At 39.1% G+C, this 17,494-nt stretch overlaps 1 protein-coding gene across 1 annotated transcript in view; it reads right to left on the bottom strand.

Annotated features, from left to right (window-relative positions):
• Nucleotides 1-17,494, bottom strand: part of SMCHD1 (structural maintenance of chromosomes flexible hinge domain containing 1) — a 141,609-nt gene that overhangs the window by 67,371 nt on the left and 56,744 nt on the right. Inside the window, exons 15-19 of the mRNA XM_017526068.2 lie at nucleotides 16,916-17,022; nucleotides 15,418-15,500; nucleotides 15,146-15,259; nucleotides 1,422-1,499; nucleotides 1,223-1,342 (exon numbers count right to left, since the gene is read on the bottom strand). Of these exons, the coding sequence (XP_017381557.1) occupies nucleotides 1,223-1,342; nucleotides 1,422-1,499; nucleotides 15,146-15,259; nucleotides 15,418-15,500; nucleotides 16,916-17,022 (502 nt within the window). The remainder of the gene's footprint in view (nucleotides 1-1,222; nucleotides 1,343-1,421; nucleotides 1,500-15,145; nucleotides 15,260-15,417; nucleotides 15,501-16,915; nucleotides 17,023-17,494) is intronic.

Raw genomic sequence — 17,494 nt, 5'->3', positions numbered from 1 at the left:
GCCTGTAATCCCAGCACTTTGGTAGGCTGAGATGGGCAAATCACCAGGTCAGGAGTTCAAGACCAACCTGGCCAACATAGTGAAACCCCGTCTCTACGAAAAATACAAAGACATTAGGTGGGCATGGTGGCAGGCATCTGTAATCCCAGCTACGTGGTGGGCTGAGGCAAGGAGAATCACTTGAACCTCGGAGCAGAGATTGCAGCGAGCTGAGGCCACACCACTGCACTTTGGCCCAGGCAACAGTGCAAGACTCTGTTGAAAAGAGAAGAGAGGAGAGGAGAGTGTAAGACTCCTTCAAGGAGAGGGGAGGGAAGGGAGGGGAGGAGAGAGGATGGGAGAGGAGGGGAGGGGAAGAGAGGAGAGGGGAGGAGAGAAGAGGGGAAGAGAAAAGAGAAAAAAGAAGAAAAGAGAAAAAAGAAAAGAAGGATGGAAAAAGAAAAGAATAGAAAATCAAAGTGATTCAAGAAAAATTCCTAGAAAATAAAACAGGAACTTCTAGACTGAAAGAGTGTATGAGGTATATAACTAGAAGTCATACAACTGAAAATTTCAGAAACTGGGATTCCCCTAAACACCTGGGGATTGGGGAACAAAGAATATTTTCGGGGAGGAGGGGTCATATGCAAAGGGTCAGGAATCAGGACAGCTTTAAACTTTTGCCTAGCAACAACGGAAAGTAAAAAACAATGTCTTTAAAATTCAGAAGGAATATGATTATTGAGTAAACTTATAAAGCCATTTAAAAATCAAGATGGGCTGGGCACAGTGGCTCACGCCTGTGATCCCAGCACTTTGGGTGGCTGAGGTGGGTGGATAATCAGAAGTCATGATTTCAAGACCAGCCTGGCCAACATGGTGAAACCCTGTCTCTACTAAAAATACAAAAAGAAGTCAGGAATGGTGGCGGTACCTGTAATCCTAGCTACTCAGGAGGCTGAGGCAGGAGAATCACTGGAACCCAGTTGGTGGAGGTTGCAGTGAGATGAGATCGTGCCATTGCACTCCAGTTTGGGTGACAGAATGAGACCCTATCTCAAAATAAATAAATAAATAAAATAAAAAATAAAAATTGAGATGGTAACCCAATTGTTCAAACATATTTTACTGCCTTACCTCTCTTTTCTCTTTCTCTCTCTCTCTCTCTCTCTCTCTCTCTCACACACACACACACACACACACACACACACACACACTCACACAATTTTGTTGTTTTGCTTACCTTTCACAGAAAACTTAATTGCTTTGGATGGTAGTGGTCTTCCTGCATAAGTGTCTGCATTACTTTCATTCAATACAACTTGTAATTTCAATGTATAATTCCCCAACTTCTGAATATTTTCTGGATAAATTAAAAAGAAATTAAAAATCAGATCAACACAATACCAATGTATTCTTTAACATTCAGAATGAGAACTCACCCATTTTTTTAAACCAGTAAGGCCATTTTCCTCCATGTTGACTAATATGTGAAATAATCTCTTTATTTCCACTTGAAGCTTAATAAAAGAAAAAAGAAACAATAGTGTCTTGAGAAACTGAACATAAAACATGAAATATGCAATGTCACATTGGCACCAAATATCTATTTGCTGTATTTTAAAATCTGCTTTGAAGCTTCAAAAGATCTAACACTATCCTATGAAACTGAACAGCAATAATGAAAGTTTACTCTTCATTAAAATCTCTTTATTTCAAGTCTTTATTTGTAAGCTCTTTCACTTTATTTTAAATTACTAAAGAGAATAGACAACAGAATAGAAGAATAACATGACCTCTCCAAAAAATTCTTTATTTATTGCCCACTCTGGAATTATATAATTTAAGTATTCAAAAAACTAAAATTTTTAAAAAGGCAAGTCATGAACAAAACCGAAATGTTTATCAAGTAGGTGACGACCACACAAACCAAAGAGAGAAAGAAAAAAGTAGTCAACCTTACCCACTGGGAAATAGCACAATAGTATATTCACACTGTGAAATTTTATCTAAGAAGGAACACAGGAGGTCAACATAAAAGCATTAACAGGTCAGGCATGGTAAATCATGCCTGTAATTGCAGCACTTTGGAAGGATGAAGCAGGAGGGTTACTTGAAGCCAAGAATTTGAGACCAGCTTGGGCAAGATAGTGACGGCCTGTCTCTACAAATATTTAAAAATTAGCCAGGCATGGTGGGACATGCCTACAGTCCCAGCTACTTGAGAGGCTGAGGTGGGAGGATTGTTTGAGCCCAAGAGGTCGAGGTCACAGTGAGCTATGAATACACCAGTGTACTCCAGTCCTGGAAACAGAGTAAGAAGTAAGAGATTGTTTGCCCGCTCCCTCCAATAAAGCAAACTTTGGATACTTTAAAAACTACAGCGGCCAACAGCACTGCCTGTCCCATGAAAAACTGGGAGTGAATCCTGAATGTATGAGAAAAGGAGAGAGCTACTGAAGCTAGTTGGGAGCTCCTTGACCTTATCAAACACTGGATCTGACTTGGAGAGCACTCGGGAAGAGTGGGAAAAGAAGAGGGAAGTGCTCCACCCATGCTCCCAGAACCAGTGGGTGCAAATGGAAAGAAACCATCCCCGATCGTAAGTCACAGGGGGCTGCACAGAAACCTGCCAGCCAGCATAGGTGGCAGTCACTGGTTTGGAGAGTCTCCAGACTAAGATTTGTAATCTAATAATGAGTAGGAGAGCAGCCTCCACAACCAGAATTGAAAGGCAAGTGTAACATGGGCCCCAGCCATGGGTGTGAGAATTGGGTACCCCTGCTTTGCAGAGCCAGACTGGAAGGGCTATGGCCTGGAACCTGGTTTTTGCTGGGAGGGAGTTTTGCTGCCTGAGACAGATTCACGGACAGACTGCCTGTGATTTGGCTGGCTGTTTCAGCTTGCTGCCAGTAGCAGGCAGTAGGAGGGAACCCAGCCAGGTCACCTGTCAGGTTGTGGAGCCCTAGCAACCCCTTTCCCCATGCAGGATCTTTGGCATGGCAGTGGTTGCTCTGCTCCTCCCTGAAGCATTGCTTAAGGGGCTTGAGAACTGCCTTGCAAAGCCTGCCAGGGCTGGTGCTTGTGCCCACTGTTGGGGTGGCCAGAACACAGGATTCTCTGGCCCAGCCCTGCCTAGCTTTGCTCTGCTCTCTCTACCTGCTTCGGGGCAGAGCACAAGACTGGGACCCCTGGGAGTTACACAGTCCAGCCCAATGTCTAGGACATCAGAGTACTTCTGGTTAACAAAGGTAAACCATAAACGCTACTGCAACAGCTGCATCCAGCTCTTATCTTCTAGCACCACATAGTGGACAGGAGGCCAACCTGCACAGTCCGTACAACATCTGCTAAAACAACTGTGCGGTGATCAGGAAGGAGACAAGCTCTGCACCATCTCTACTACCGCAACTGCCCACACCACTGCAGCTACACAGGAAGCCCTGAGACTGCTCACCCACCTGATACATTACAACAGCCAGCACTGGAAAAAACCACCACACTAATGCTATTTATAAACAAGGAAATAATACATAATCTATGTCACTGAATACATCCAAGAAACAAAGTCAAAAGAATCTATTAAACATACATCACAGACACATCATCAAGGAAAAAATAAGTCCTGCCCCAACAAAAGTAAATTCAAAAATAAAAATAAATAAGTATTACTCCAGATGCAAAGGAAATCAGCACAATACAGAAAATATAAAAAAATAAGGTGCTATGACAGTTCCAAAGCAACACAGTAATTCTCTAATATTGGATCCTAACAAAAAAGAAATCTTTGAAATATCAAATAAAAAATTCAAAATACTGATTATTTTATCTTCTTGAGATGTGGTCTTACTCTGTTGTCCAGGGTGAATTTCAGTGGCACAGTCATAGCTCACTGTAGTCTCATGGGCTCAAGTGATCCTTCCACCTCAGCCTCCTGAGGCACTGGAACTATAGGTGTGCATTATCATGCCCAGCTAATTAAAACAATTTTTTTTAGAGAGAGTGTCTCACTATGTTGCCCAGAATGGTCTTGAACTCCTGGCATCAAGCTATCTTCTCACTTCAGCCTCCTAAATTCCTGGAATTACAGGCATCAGTCACCATGCCCCGCCAAAATACTAATTTTTAAAGAAGGTCCGTGAGATACAGGAGATATCTGAAAACTAATACACAGTAATAAGAAAATGAAATTCAGGATATGAATGAGAAATTTACCAAAGGCATAGTTTTTGCTTTTGCTTTTTTTTTAAAAGAACTTCTGGAATTAAAAAAAATGATGGAAGGAATTACAAAATACCGTTGAAAGCAAACAATCGACTAGACCAAGCAGAAGAATCTCAAAATTTGAAGATAAACCAGTTGAATTAATCAATCAGACAAAATAAATTTTAAAAACTTGTAAAAAAATGATCAAAGCCTTCTGGAACTATGGGTCAATGTAAAACAAGCAAACCAACAAATCCCAGGTATTCCCAGGAGAAAAGAAAATGCGAAAACCGATTTGAGGAAATAATGAGGAAAACTTCCCTAGTCTAGAAAGAGATCTACACATCCAAAGAATAAAAGGCTCAAAGAATGCCAGGCAAAAACACTGCAAGAAAGGCCTCACTACAATATTTAGAAATTAGACTGTTTAAGGTCAATGTGAAGGAATATATCCTAAAATCAGCAAGAGAAAAAGCAACCAGTCACTAGTAAAGGAAAATCCATTAGACTAACAGTGGATTTCCCAGCAGGTACCTATTTATAAGCTAGAAGAGACTGGGATTTTCTTTTTTCTTTTTTTGCAATCCTACTCCACCTGTTTTCAAAGTAGATTCTGTTTCCAAAGTGCTGGGACATGGAGGAAATGACTTGTCAACCACAAATTTTATGTCCTCCTAGAAAAAGCTTCATAAATGGAGGCGAAATAAAACTTTTTCCCGGACAAGCAAGCACTGAGGAAATTCACCACCACTGAACCAGATCTACAAGAAACACTCAAAGGAGTTCTGAACATGGAAACAAATGGTCAATACTAGCCATCAAAAAACACATGAGAGTATAAAACTCACAAGTCTTATAAAAACATTATACAACAGAGGAAGAGAAAAAAAATTAAAAAGGAAAACAGCAGAATCCCAATAAAACCACACAGAAAGGAGGGAAAAAAAGAGTTATCTACAAAGCAACTAGATAACAACATTATGACAGGAGCAAAACCTCACACATAAATATTAAACTTGAATGTAAATAAATGCCCTACCTAAAAGATACAGATTGGCAGAACGGATTTTTTAAATGAACCAACTATATGCTGCTTACAATAAACTCATATTACTCATAAAGACAATTAGAGGTGTGGAAACACTTATTCCATGCAAACAGAAACCAAGTGAGCAAGAGTCGCTGATATCAAATAAAATAGACTATAAATCAACAGTTAAAAAAAATTATATAATGTTAAAAGGATCAATTCAACAAGAACATATAACAATGCTAAATATATATGTACCATACACCAGTGCCCAGATTCATAAAACAAATATTACTAGACTTAAGAAGACACAGGAAAGCAATACAATTAATAATGACAAATTCAACACCCTACTGATAGCACTAGATGGTTCATGGAGATAAAAAACTAACAAAGAAACTGGATTTAAACTGGCCTTTAGACAAAAAGGACCTAGCAGACATTTACAGAACATTTTACCCAGAAATACGCAGAATATACATTATTCTGTGAAATATATATTCTTCTCATCAGCAAATGGAACATTCTCCAAGATAGGCCATATATTAGGCCACAAAACAAATCTCAATAAATTTTGAAAAATCAAAATCATATCAAGTAACTTCTTGGACCATAGTGGAATAAAACTAGAAATCAATTCCAAGAGCAACTCTCAAAACTATAAAATACTTTGATCAAACAGCTTGCTCTTGAATAACCTTTATGTCAATGATAAAATTAATATGAAAAATGTAAAAATATATCGATTTTTTGAGATGGAGTCCCACTCTGTTGCCCAGGCTGGAGTGCAGTGGTACAATTTCAGCTTACTGCAGCCTCTGCCTCCTGGGTTCAAGTGATTCTCCTGCCTCAGCCTCCCAAGTAGCTGAAATTACAGATGCACACCATCACGCTGGCTAATTTTTGTACTTTTTAATAGAGATGGGGTTTCATCATGTTGGCCACGCCAGTTTATGATGTATCTTAAAGAAAGCATGCCTATATTTGCCTTTTACTCCTGGATTTCTCAGCTTGTACCAATAGAGAAAGAAACATGTTCTAGAAACATCTTCTCAGTGTTTGCTTTAAAAAAGGGTGCAATTATAAATCACAGTAAATCACCATGAGAAATTCTCTAAAAAGACTCAAGCAACTTTCTGATTTTTGATGTATTTATTCAAAAAATATTTATTAATTAGCTCCTAAATAAAAAGTACTAGAAAAAAAGTTAAAAAAAACCCCACAACATTGCCTTCTGGAGTTTTTCATCTTGCAGAGCAAGGGGATTGGCAAACTACTGGACTGCCAATGGCTGCATTCATCTATGACAACAAACTTACATAACTGAAACAAACACCTTACAGTCCTCAAAGCCTAAGTATTTACTATCTGATCCTTTACAGTTTGCCATCCCTGTCCTAGAGAGGAGAGACACATTTAAGAAACAACAAAATTTGGTCTAGAAGTGGGAAAACTGGGGTTCTATGAGAAGAACACAAAAAAAATTGTGGTTAGAGGAATGATGAGTGAGGATGAGATCAAGTTGGAGAGAGAGGAAGGGCCAGATCATGAGTAGAGTACTGCAGAGCTATGACTAGCTTCCTAGGCCACTAAAAGTGAAATAATATAAAACAGGTGAGTGATGTAAACAGATCTGCAATTCAAAAAAACCACTTTGGGGTAAAATGAAGAAAATGAGCTGGAGCAGTGCAGGAGTGAAAGTGGACTCCTCAGTGAGGCAGCTACTACATGGTTAAAATGAGAGACCATGATGACTTGGACTTGAATGGGCAGAACAAAGATATACAGTTGTCCCTTGGTATATGCAGGAGATTGGTTCTGGAATCCCCATGTATACCAAAATCTGCACATACAAGTCCTGAGGTCAGCCCTACAGAGCCTGCATATGAAAAGTTGGCCTCTGTTTCAAATCCTGCAAAAACATACTTTCAATCTGCATTTTATTCACAAATGTCCACATGTAACTGGACCTGCACAATTCAAACCCATATTGTTCAATGGTCAGCTGTACTTTAGTGTGATATTTAGTGATAAATTGGTTACAGGGTATTAAGAAATAAATGGAAACACCAATCCTTCTCAAACTGTACCAAGAAATTAAAGAGAACACTTCCTAACTCATTCACTCTTTGAGGTCAACATTATCTGATACCAAAACCAGATAAAGTCATCAAAAAAAAAAAAAAAAAGAAAGAAAGAGAGAGAGAGAGAGAAAGAAAGAAAACTACAAGCCAAAATCCCTTATGAATATTGATGCAAAAATTCTTACCAATATGCCAGCAAACCAAATTCTGTACAATTTTAAAAGAACTCACCTTAATTTATTTAGTGTTGCTGTAAAGGAATACCTAAGGCTAGGTAATTTATCAGATAATGCTGTTTATTTGGTTCACAAGTCTGCTGGCTATAAGATTGGACATCTGGTGAAGGCCTCAGGCTGCTTCCACTCATGGTAAAAGGTGAAGGGTAGCCAGTGTGTGCAGAGATCACATGGCAAAAGAGGGGTGAGGGAGATGCCGGGCTCTTTTTAAACAACCAACTCTCATGGGATTAATAGAGCAAGAACTCACTCATTAAGCCCTTCATGAGAGATCTGCACCTATGACTCCAACAGCTCCCATTAGGTTCCACTTCCAACACCGAGGATCAAATTTCAACATGTGGTTGAGACAAACATGCAAACTATAGCCAGACTATACACAATAACCAAGTGAGATTTATTCCTGGAATGCAAGAATAGCTCAACAAATAAAAAACAATCAAGGCCATGTGCAGTGGCTTGTGCCTGTAATCCTAGCACTTCAGGGGACTGAGGAAAGAGATAACTTGAGGCCAGAAGTTTGAGACTAGCCTGGGCAACCTAGCAGACCCTATCTTCACCAAAAAATAAAAATAAAAAAATAATTAACTGGGTACAATGAACATGCCTAGCTACTCAGAAGGCTGAGGTGGGAGGATCACCTGAGCCCAGGAATTCGAGGCTGCAGTAAGCCATGACTGTGCCACTTCATTCCAGCCTGGGTGACAGAGTGAGACCCAGTCTCAAAAAAAAATCAAAAAACCACCAATCAATGCAATACATAACTCTGAGAGAATAAAGGAAAAAACCCACATAATTATCTGGACTGATGCAGAGAAAGCATCTGGCAAAACAATACCCTTTCATGATAAAAACACTACACAAAGAATAGAAAAAAACTTCTTCAACATGATAAAAGCCTTATATAAGACCAACAGTTAACATCACATATACTCAACTGTGAAAGACTTGAAGTTTTCCTCAAGATCAGGAACAGGACAAGGATTCTCACTTTAGTCACTTCTATTCAACATAGTATTAGAAGTCCTAGCCAGAGCAATAAGAAAAGAAAAAGAAATAAAAGGCATCCACTTTGGAAAACAATAGGTAAAATTATTTTCGTTAATAAATGCCATGTTCATATATGCAAAAAACTGAAATAATCCACCAAAAAAAAACCAAAAGCAAAACCTGGCATAGCTAATAAACTCAGCACAGTTGCAGATACAAAATCATGTTCATGGATTGAAAGACCTATGATTGTTAAGTAAAAATAATACTCAAAGTGATGTGCATATTCAGTGTAATCCCTACCAGAATCTCAATGATGTTTTCTGCAGAAATAGAAAAACCCAACCTACATTCATAGGGACTCTCCATGGACTGAAATAGCCAAAAGAAGCTTGAAAAAGAAGAATAAAGTTGGAGGACTCACACCTCCTGATTTTAAAACTTATAAAGCTACAATAATCAAAACAGTGCAGTACTGGCATATGAACAGACATATAGACCTAGGGAACAGGGAGCCCAGAAATAAACTCTCACATATGTGGACAACTGACTTTCAACAAGTGTGCCAAAACAATTCAACAGAGAAAGGATAGCCTTTTTGACAAATGGTGCTGAAAAAACTGGGTATCTACAGGCAAAGTTTTCCATATAAAAAGAAATTAACCATATACAAAAGTTAACATCAAATGGATCAAAGTAGTAACTACAGACCTAAAATTATAAAATCTGTAGGGCAAAAACATTCAGGAAAAGCTTCATAACACTGTATTTAGCAACAATCTCTTGGATAAGATACCAAAAGCACAGGCAATGAACAAAAAAGAGGTCAATTGCTTTTCAAAATTGGAAACTTTTAGATTGCTGGCAAGATGGCTGACTAGGAATAGCTGCAGTGAGCAGCTCCCAGCGAGATCAACACAGAAGGCAGGTGATCTCTGCATTTCCAACTGAGGTACCTAGTTCATCTCACTAGGACTGGTTGGACTGTGGGTGCAGCTCAAGAAGGGTGAGATGAAGCAGGGTGGGGCACTGCCTCACCCGGGAAGCACAAAGGGCCAGGGAACTCCCTCTTCTAGCCAAGGGAAGCCATTAGGGGCTATCCCTTGCACTCCAGCCCAGATACGTGCTTTCCTCAAGGTCTTCACAACTCACAGTCCAGGAGATTCCCTCTGGTGCCTACAACACCGGGGCCCTGGGTTTCCAGCACAAAACTGGGCGGCTGTTTGGGAAGACACTGAGCTGGCAGCAGCAGTTTAATTTTCATACCCCAGCGGCATCTAGAACACCAGCAAGACAGAACTGTTTGCTCCCTTGGAAAGAGGGCTGAAGCCAGGGAGCCAAGTGATCTGGCTCAGTGGGTCCCACCCCCACAAAGACCAGCAAGCTAAGATCCACTGGCTTGAAATTCTTGCAGCGAGCACAGCAGTCTGAGCTTGACCTGGGATGTTCCAGCTGGACGGGTCAGGGGGTGGGGAGGCGCAGTTACCATTGCTGAGGTTTGAGTAGGCAGTTTTAACATCACAGTGTAAACAAAGTCACCAGGAAGTATGACCTGGGCGGAGCCCACAGGAGCTCAGCAAGGCCTCTGCAGGCAGACTGTGTCACTAGACTCCCTCCTCACTGGGGGCAGGGCATCTCTGAAAAAAGGCATCAACCTGTCAGGGACTTAAAAATAAAGCCCCAACCTTCCCAGAACAGAGTACCTGGGAAAAGGGGTGGTTGTGGGTACAGCTTCAGCAGACTTAAACGTCCCTGCCTGGCAGCTCTGAAGAAAGCAGCATATCTACCAGCACAGTGTTCTAGCTCTGATAAGGAACAGACTGCCTCCTCAAGTGGCTCCTTGATCCCATGTATCCTGACTGGGAGACAACTCCCAGTAGAGGCTGACAGACACCTCATACAGGAAAACTCTGGCTGGCAATTGGCAGGTAGCCCTCTGGGATGAAGCTACCACAGGAAAGAACAGGCAGCAATCTTTGCTGTTCTGCAGCCCCTGCTAGTGATTCCCAAGCAAGCAGGGTCTGGAGTGGACCTCCAACTAACTCCAGCAGACCTGTAGCAGAGCGGCCTGACTATGAGAAGGAAAACTAACAAACAGAAAGGAATAGTTGCAACATCAACAGAAAAGATACCCACTCAGAGACCCCACCCAAAGTTCACAGGCTTCGAAGACCAAAGGAAGATATATCCACAAAGCTGGGAAGAAACCAGCACGAAAAGGCTGAAAATTCCAAAACCAGAATGCCTCTTCTACTCCAAGGGATCACAACTCCTTGCCAGCAAGGGAAAAAAACTGGACAGACAATGAGTTTGACAAATTGATAGAAGCAGGCTTCAGAAGGTGAGTAATAAGAAACTTCTTCGAGTTACAAGAGCATGTTCTAATCCAATGCAAGGAAGCTAAGAACTTTGTAAAAATGTTAGATGAAATGCTAACTAGAATAACCAGTTTAGAGAAGAACATAAATGACCTGATGGAGTTGAAAAATACAGCATATGAACTTCAGGAAGCATACACAAGTTTCAATAGATTCCAAATTGATCCAGCGGAAGAAAGGATATCACAGATTGAAGATCAACTCAATGAAATAAAGCAAGAAGACAAGATTAGTGAAAAGAAATGAACGAAGCTTCCAATAAATACAGGATTATGTGAAAAGATCAAATCTGTTTGATCGCTGTACCTGAAAGTGACAGGGAGAATGAAACCAAGTTGGAAAACACTCTTCAGGATAATATCCAGGAGAACTTCCCCAACCTAGCAAGGCAGGCAAACATTCAAATTCAGGAAATACAGAGAACACCACAAAGATACTCCTCAAGATGAGCAACCCCAAGACACATAATCATAAGATTCACCAGGGTTGAAATGAAGGAAAAAATGCTAAGGGCAGCCAGAGAGAAAGGTCAGGTTACCCATAAAGGAAAGCCCATCAAATTCACAGCAGATCTCTTGGCAGAAGAGAATGGGGGCCAATATTCAACATTCTTAAAGAATTTTCAACCCAGAATTTCATATCCAGCCAAATTAAGCTTCATAAGCAAAGGAGAAATAAAATCCTTTATGAACAAGCAACTGCTGAGAGATTTTGTCACCACCAGGCCTGCCTTACAAGAGCTCCTGAAGGAAGCACTAAATATGGAAAGGAACAACCAGTACCAGCCACTGCAAAAACATACCAAATTGTAAAGACTACTGACACTATGAAGAAACTGCATCAACTAACAGGCAAAATAACCAGCTAGCAACATAATGGCAGGATCAAATTCACACATAATAATATTAACCTTAAATGTAAATGGGCTAAATGCCCCAATTAAAAAGACACAGACTGGCAAACTGAATAGAGTCAAGACTGATTGGTGTGCTGTATTCAGGAGAATCATCTCACGTGCAAGGACACACATAGGCTCAAAATAAAGGGACGAAGGAATATTTACCAAGCAAGTGGAAGGCAAAGGAAAGCAGGCAGTACAATCCCAGTCTCTGATAAAACTGACTTTAAACCAACAAAGATCAAAAGAGATAAAGAAGGGCATTACATAATGGCAAAGGGATCAATGCAACAAAAAGAGCTATCTTAAATATATATGCACCCAATACAGGAGCACCCAGATTCATAAGGCAAGTTATTAGAGACCTACAAAGAAACTTAGATGCCCACACAATAACAATGGGAGACTTTAACACTCCACTGTCAATATTCGACAGATCAATGAGACAGAAAATTAATAAGGATATTCAGCACTTGAACTCAGATCTGAACCAAGCGGACCTAATAGACTCTCCAGCCAAAATCAACAAAATATACATTCTTCTCAGCACTACATCTCACTTATTCTAAAACTGACCACATAATTAAAAGTAAAACACTCCTTAGCAAATGCAAAAGAACGGAAATCGTAACAGTCTCTCAGACCACAGTGCAATCGAATTAGAATTCAGGATTAAGAAACTCACTCAAAACCGCACAACTACATGGAAACTGAACAACCTGCTCCTGAATGACTACTGGTTAAATAATGAAATGAAGGCAGAAATAAAGATGTTCTTTGAAACCAATGAGAACAAAGACATAACATACCAGAATCTCTGGGACACATTTAAAGCAGTGTCTAGAGGGAAGTTTATAGCACTAAATGCCCACAAGAGAAAGGAGGAAAGATCTAAAATTGACACCCAAACATCACGATTAAAAGAACTAGAGAAGCAAGAATAAACAAATTCAAAAGCTAGCAGAAGACAAGAAATAACCAAGATCAGAGCAGAACTGAAGGAGACAGAGACACAAAAAAACCCTTCAAAAAAATCAATGAATCCAGGAGCTGGTTTTTTAAAAGATCAACAGAATAGATAGACAGTTAGCCAGACTAATAAAGATGAAAAAAGAGAAGAATCAAATAGATGCAATAAAAAATGATAAAGGGGATATCACCACCGATCCCACAGAAATATAAACTACTATCAGAGAATACTGTAAATACCTCTATGCAAATAAACCAGGAAATCTAGAAGAAATGGATAAATTCCTGGACACATATACACCCTCCCAAGACTAAACCAGGAAGAAGTCAAATCCCTAAATAGACCAATAACAAGGTCTGAAATTGAGGCAGCAATTAAAAGCCTACCAACCAAAAAAAGTCCAGGACGAGAGGTGTTCACAGCAGAATTCTATCAGAGGTACAAAGAGGAGCTGGTAGCATTCCTTCTGGAACTGTTCCAAACAATACAAAAAGAGGGAATCCTCTCTAACTCATTTTATGAGGCCAGCATCATCCTGATACCAAAACCTGGCAGAGACACAACTACAAAAGAAAATATCATATCCCTGATGAACACTGATGTGAAAATCCTCAATAAAATACTGGCAAACCAAATCCCACTGCACATCAAAAAGCTTATCCATCACGATAAAGTTGGCTTCATCCCTTGGATGCAAGGCTGGTTTAACATACGCAAATCAATAAACGTAATCCATCACATAAACAGAACCAAAGACAAAAGCTACGTGATTATTTCAACAGATGCAGAGGAGGCCTTCTACAAAATTCAACAGTCCTTTATGCTAAAAACTCTCAATAAACTAGGTTTAAAAAAACACAGTAAGATACCACTTTCTATCTGTTAGGATGGCTATTATCCACCCTACACACAATAAAACCCACAGGATATAACAAGTGTGGGTGATACGGAGAAACTGGAACCTTTGTGCATTGCTGGTGGCAATGTACAATGAGGCAACCACTGTGGAAAACAGTATGGTAGTTTCTCAATAAATCAAATAATTTTTATGTAATCCAGCAAGTCCACTTTTGGGAATATATCTAAAAGGAAGAAAAGCAGGGACTCAAAGAATTATTTATATACCAACGTTAACAGGAGCATTCTTCACAACAGACAACAGGTTAAAGCAGCCTGAGTATCCATCAAACAATGGATAAACAAAATATGGTAAATATATATATACACACACACGAGTATATTACTCAACCTTTTTCTGACACACTATGCTAAGTGAAATAAGCCAGACACAAAGAACAAATATAATTCCACTTTTATGAGGTACCTAAAATAGTCAAATTCAGAGACAGAAAGTAAAAAAGTAGTTACCAGGGCAGGGAGAAAGGAGTGATGAAGAGTTATTATTATAGAATTTCAGTTTGAAATTATGAAAACATTTAGATGGATAGTGGTAATGCCACTTGATACATTTTGTTACATATATTTTATTAAAAAAATATGTATGTGTGTTAAAAATAGGAGGAAGGTTATGGAAGGTGCTATACTGCTGGTTTTGAAGACGAAGGAAGGAGAGTGGCTTCTATGCAACTTATTTAATTTTTTAGAGACAGGGTCTCACTTTATCACCCAGGCATGATAATAGCTCACTGCAGCCTCAAACTCCTGGGCTCAAGCAATTCTCCTGCCTCAGCCTTCCAAGAAGCTGGGACTATAGGCTTGTGCCACCAACCCCAGCGACAGTAGCTTCTAAAAGGCACAAAAGGCAAGGTTCATCTAGAGCCTCCAGGAAAAAATGCAGTCCTGAAGACACCTTAATTTTAGCCCAGTGAAACCTGTTTTGGACGACTGACCCCCAAAACTGTAATAATACATATATGCTTATCTAAATTCCTACTGCAAATTCCTCTACATATATGTATCATATCTTTACTTTAGCCCACAGTTACCTACACACTCTGCTAAGTGAAATAAGTCAGATACAAAGAACAAATATAATTCCATTTTTATGAGGTATCTAAAATAGTCAAATTAAGAGACAGAAAGTAAAAAAGTAGTTACCAGGGCAGGGAGAAAGGAGTGATGAAAAGTTATTATTACAGCGTTTCAGTTTTAAGTGATGAAAAAATTGTTTAGATGGATAGTGGTAATGCCTCTTGATAAATTTTGAAAAAATTCAAGATAAAGTATTTTTAAAAAAACCTTAGAAAAAAATCCACCAAGAAAATGAGCTATTCATAACATTCATTAAATTCCCAACTTTAATAAAATTTGTTGTGCCTATCAGATTGCTAGGTCATCAATAATTATATGAAAATACTTAAGTTGATATATTTTTTAAACAATATTAAAGATCTAAATTACTCTGTATACTTACAATGTAAAATAACTTTGAGCTCAACCAGGAGTTTCTTTGACCCTCCATGACTTGTTCCTGGAAGCTTTTGCATTGCTTCCCCCTTTTTATTCAGTATTTCAATTCTTAATGCACCTATGAGTCAAAAATTAAAAGTATCTTAATTACACCCAAAGAATTTGCTGAATCTGCCAAATCTTCCCATTGCATTTTAATATTTCCTAAGCTTTCACATATTGGAAACGTAGGACAAAAGAAAAGCACTTTTTTTGGAGAAAAATAAGCAAACATACCAATAGGGGTTCCAGCAGGCCTAATCTCATTAGGCAATAATTCATCCCCTTCAGGCCAAGTTACTGATAATCTGTCAGGGAGCCTGTTATGAAACCAGTAAATTAATGTTCCACAAGCTTTGTTAATTATGATCTCAAGTAAAAAGATACAAGTTATTAGAAACCTAAATATTTATTGCTGATATATTTTAAAAGGTTAAATCTGGAATTCTTTATGATTAATCATGTAAAATTTTTTTCCACCCTGACCATTCCTGTGGTTACTGGGAAAAAAAAAATGCAAACCTTTTGGAATTAAGAGCCAGGAACTGTCAAGTTTTGTGATTTTTCTATTTGTTTATAGTACAAGTTACCTTCAGAAGACAGAATAAACTCTAAGAATTAAAATTCAGTAAGAATCAAAATGATTGCGTCATTGGCTATACAAGAAGAAAAGCCATTTTCTGGTTGGGCGCAGTGGGTCACACCTGTAATCCTAGCACTTTGGGAGATTGAGGCAGGCAGATCACCTGAGGTCAGGAGTTTGAGACCAACCTGACCAAAGTGGAGAAACGCTGTCTCTACTCAAAATACAAAATTAGCCGGGCATGGTGGCGCATACCTATAATCCCAGCTACTCGGGAAGCTGAGGCAGGAGAACCACTTGAACCCAGGAGATGGAGGTTGCAGTAAGCTGAGATCCCACCACTGCACTCCAGCATGGTGAACAAGAAAGAAATACTGTCTCAAAAAAAAAAAAAAAAGAAGAAGAAGAAGAAGAAGAAATGCCATTTATTTTCTACTTCCTTTTCTTCTTTTTAACTCATTGATAAAGTTTGGCTCTGTGTCCCCATCAAAATCTCATCTCAAATTCTAATCCCCAGGTGTCAAGGGAGGGGCCTGGTGGTAGGTGACTGGATCACGGGAATGGTTTACCCCATGCTGTTCTCTTGATAGTGAGTGAGTTATCAGAAGAGTTGATGATTTTTAAAGTGTTTGGCATTTCCTTCCTCTCTCTCTTCTGCTGCCCATGTAAGGCATGCCTTGCTTCCCCTTCCCCTTATGTCACAATTATAAGATTCCTGAGGCCTCCCAAGCTATGCAAAACTGAGTCAATTAAACCTCCTTTCTTTATAAATTATCAAGTTTCAAGTAGTATCTTTATAGCAGTGTGAAAACGAACTAATACACTCATCTTTACCTCTCAGCAGGTACTGTAATATTCTAGTTGTAGGCCAAACTGAGTATTTTTTTTTAAACATCTTAATCATAGTGCCATTAAAAGTGACACTTTAGATACATAAGATTTCCTTGTCTACAAAAAAAATGCAGAAATCTGTTTGTATAACTAGACCTCTTACTTTTTTTAAGAAGTTCAGCTTCTAAGCTGAACTTCTTAAAAATATCTAAGACTACAAATGCCTTAACAGCAGAGTAAATGACATACGCAAGAATATTTAAAAGCACAATTCTTTTCAATTTTTCTTATTTTTGTCATGCATTTTGAAATGTAGCTTACCTTGCCATTTCATCTTCTACATATTTTTTGACAGCTTTCTCAGCAACTGTCCTATCCAGCTTTGCAATTGGTACTGTTTTTACTTCATCATACAGTGCCTGAGGTTCCTGAATAAATAAATTTACCGACATTTCAAAGAAAACGACTTAAATCTAGCTGTAATAAAAACAAATACCTATTTATTTCTTCCAAAGAAATATATTTTATCCTAATTAAGTAGATAAATCACAGTATTCTTTTTTTTTCCTCCATTTATTTATTTTACTGCATTTAAGGTTTTGGGGTACATGTGAAGAACATGCAAGATTGTTGCATAGGTACACACATGGCAGTATGATTTGCTGCCTTCCTCTCCATCACCTACATCTAGCATCTCTCCCCTTGCTATCTCTCCCCAACTCCCCACCCCCCACCATCCATCCCCTATTTCCCCTCAACAGACCCCAGTGTGTAGTGCCCCCCTCCCGGTGTCCATGTGTTCTCATTGTTCAACACCCCCCTATGAGTGAGAACATGCGGTGTTTGATCTTCTGCTCTTCTGTCAGTTTGCTGAGAATGATGGTTTCCAGGTTCATCCAT

Source organism: Cebus imitator, unplaced genomic scaffold (assembly GCF_001604975.1).
Source record: "Cebus imitator isolate Cc_AM_T3 unplaced genomic scaffold, Cebus_imitator-1.0 Scaffold41, whole genome shotgun sequence".
Classification (NCBI taxonomy): Eukaryota; Metazoa; Chordata; class Mammalia; order Primates; family Cebidae; genus Cebus; species Cebus imitator.
The sequence above is the reverse complement of the archived record's forward strand: the minus strand, read 5'-3'. Positions and strand labels throughout refer to the sequence as shown.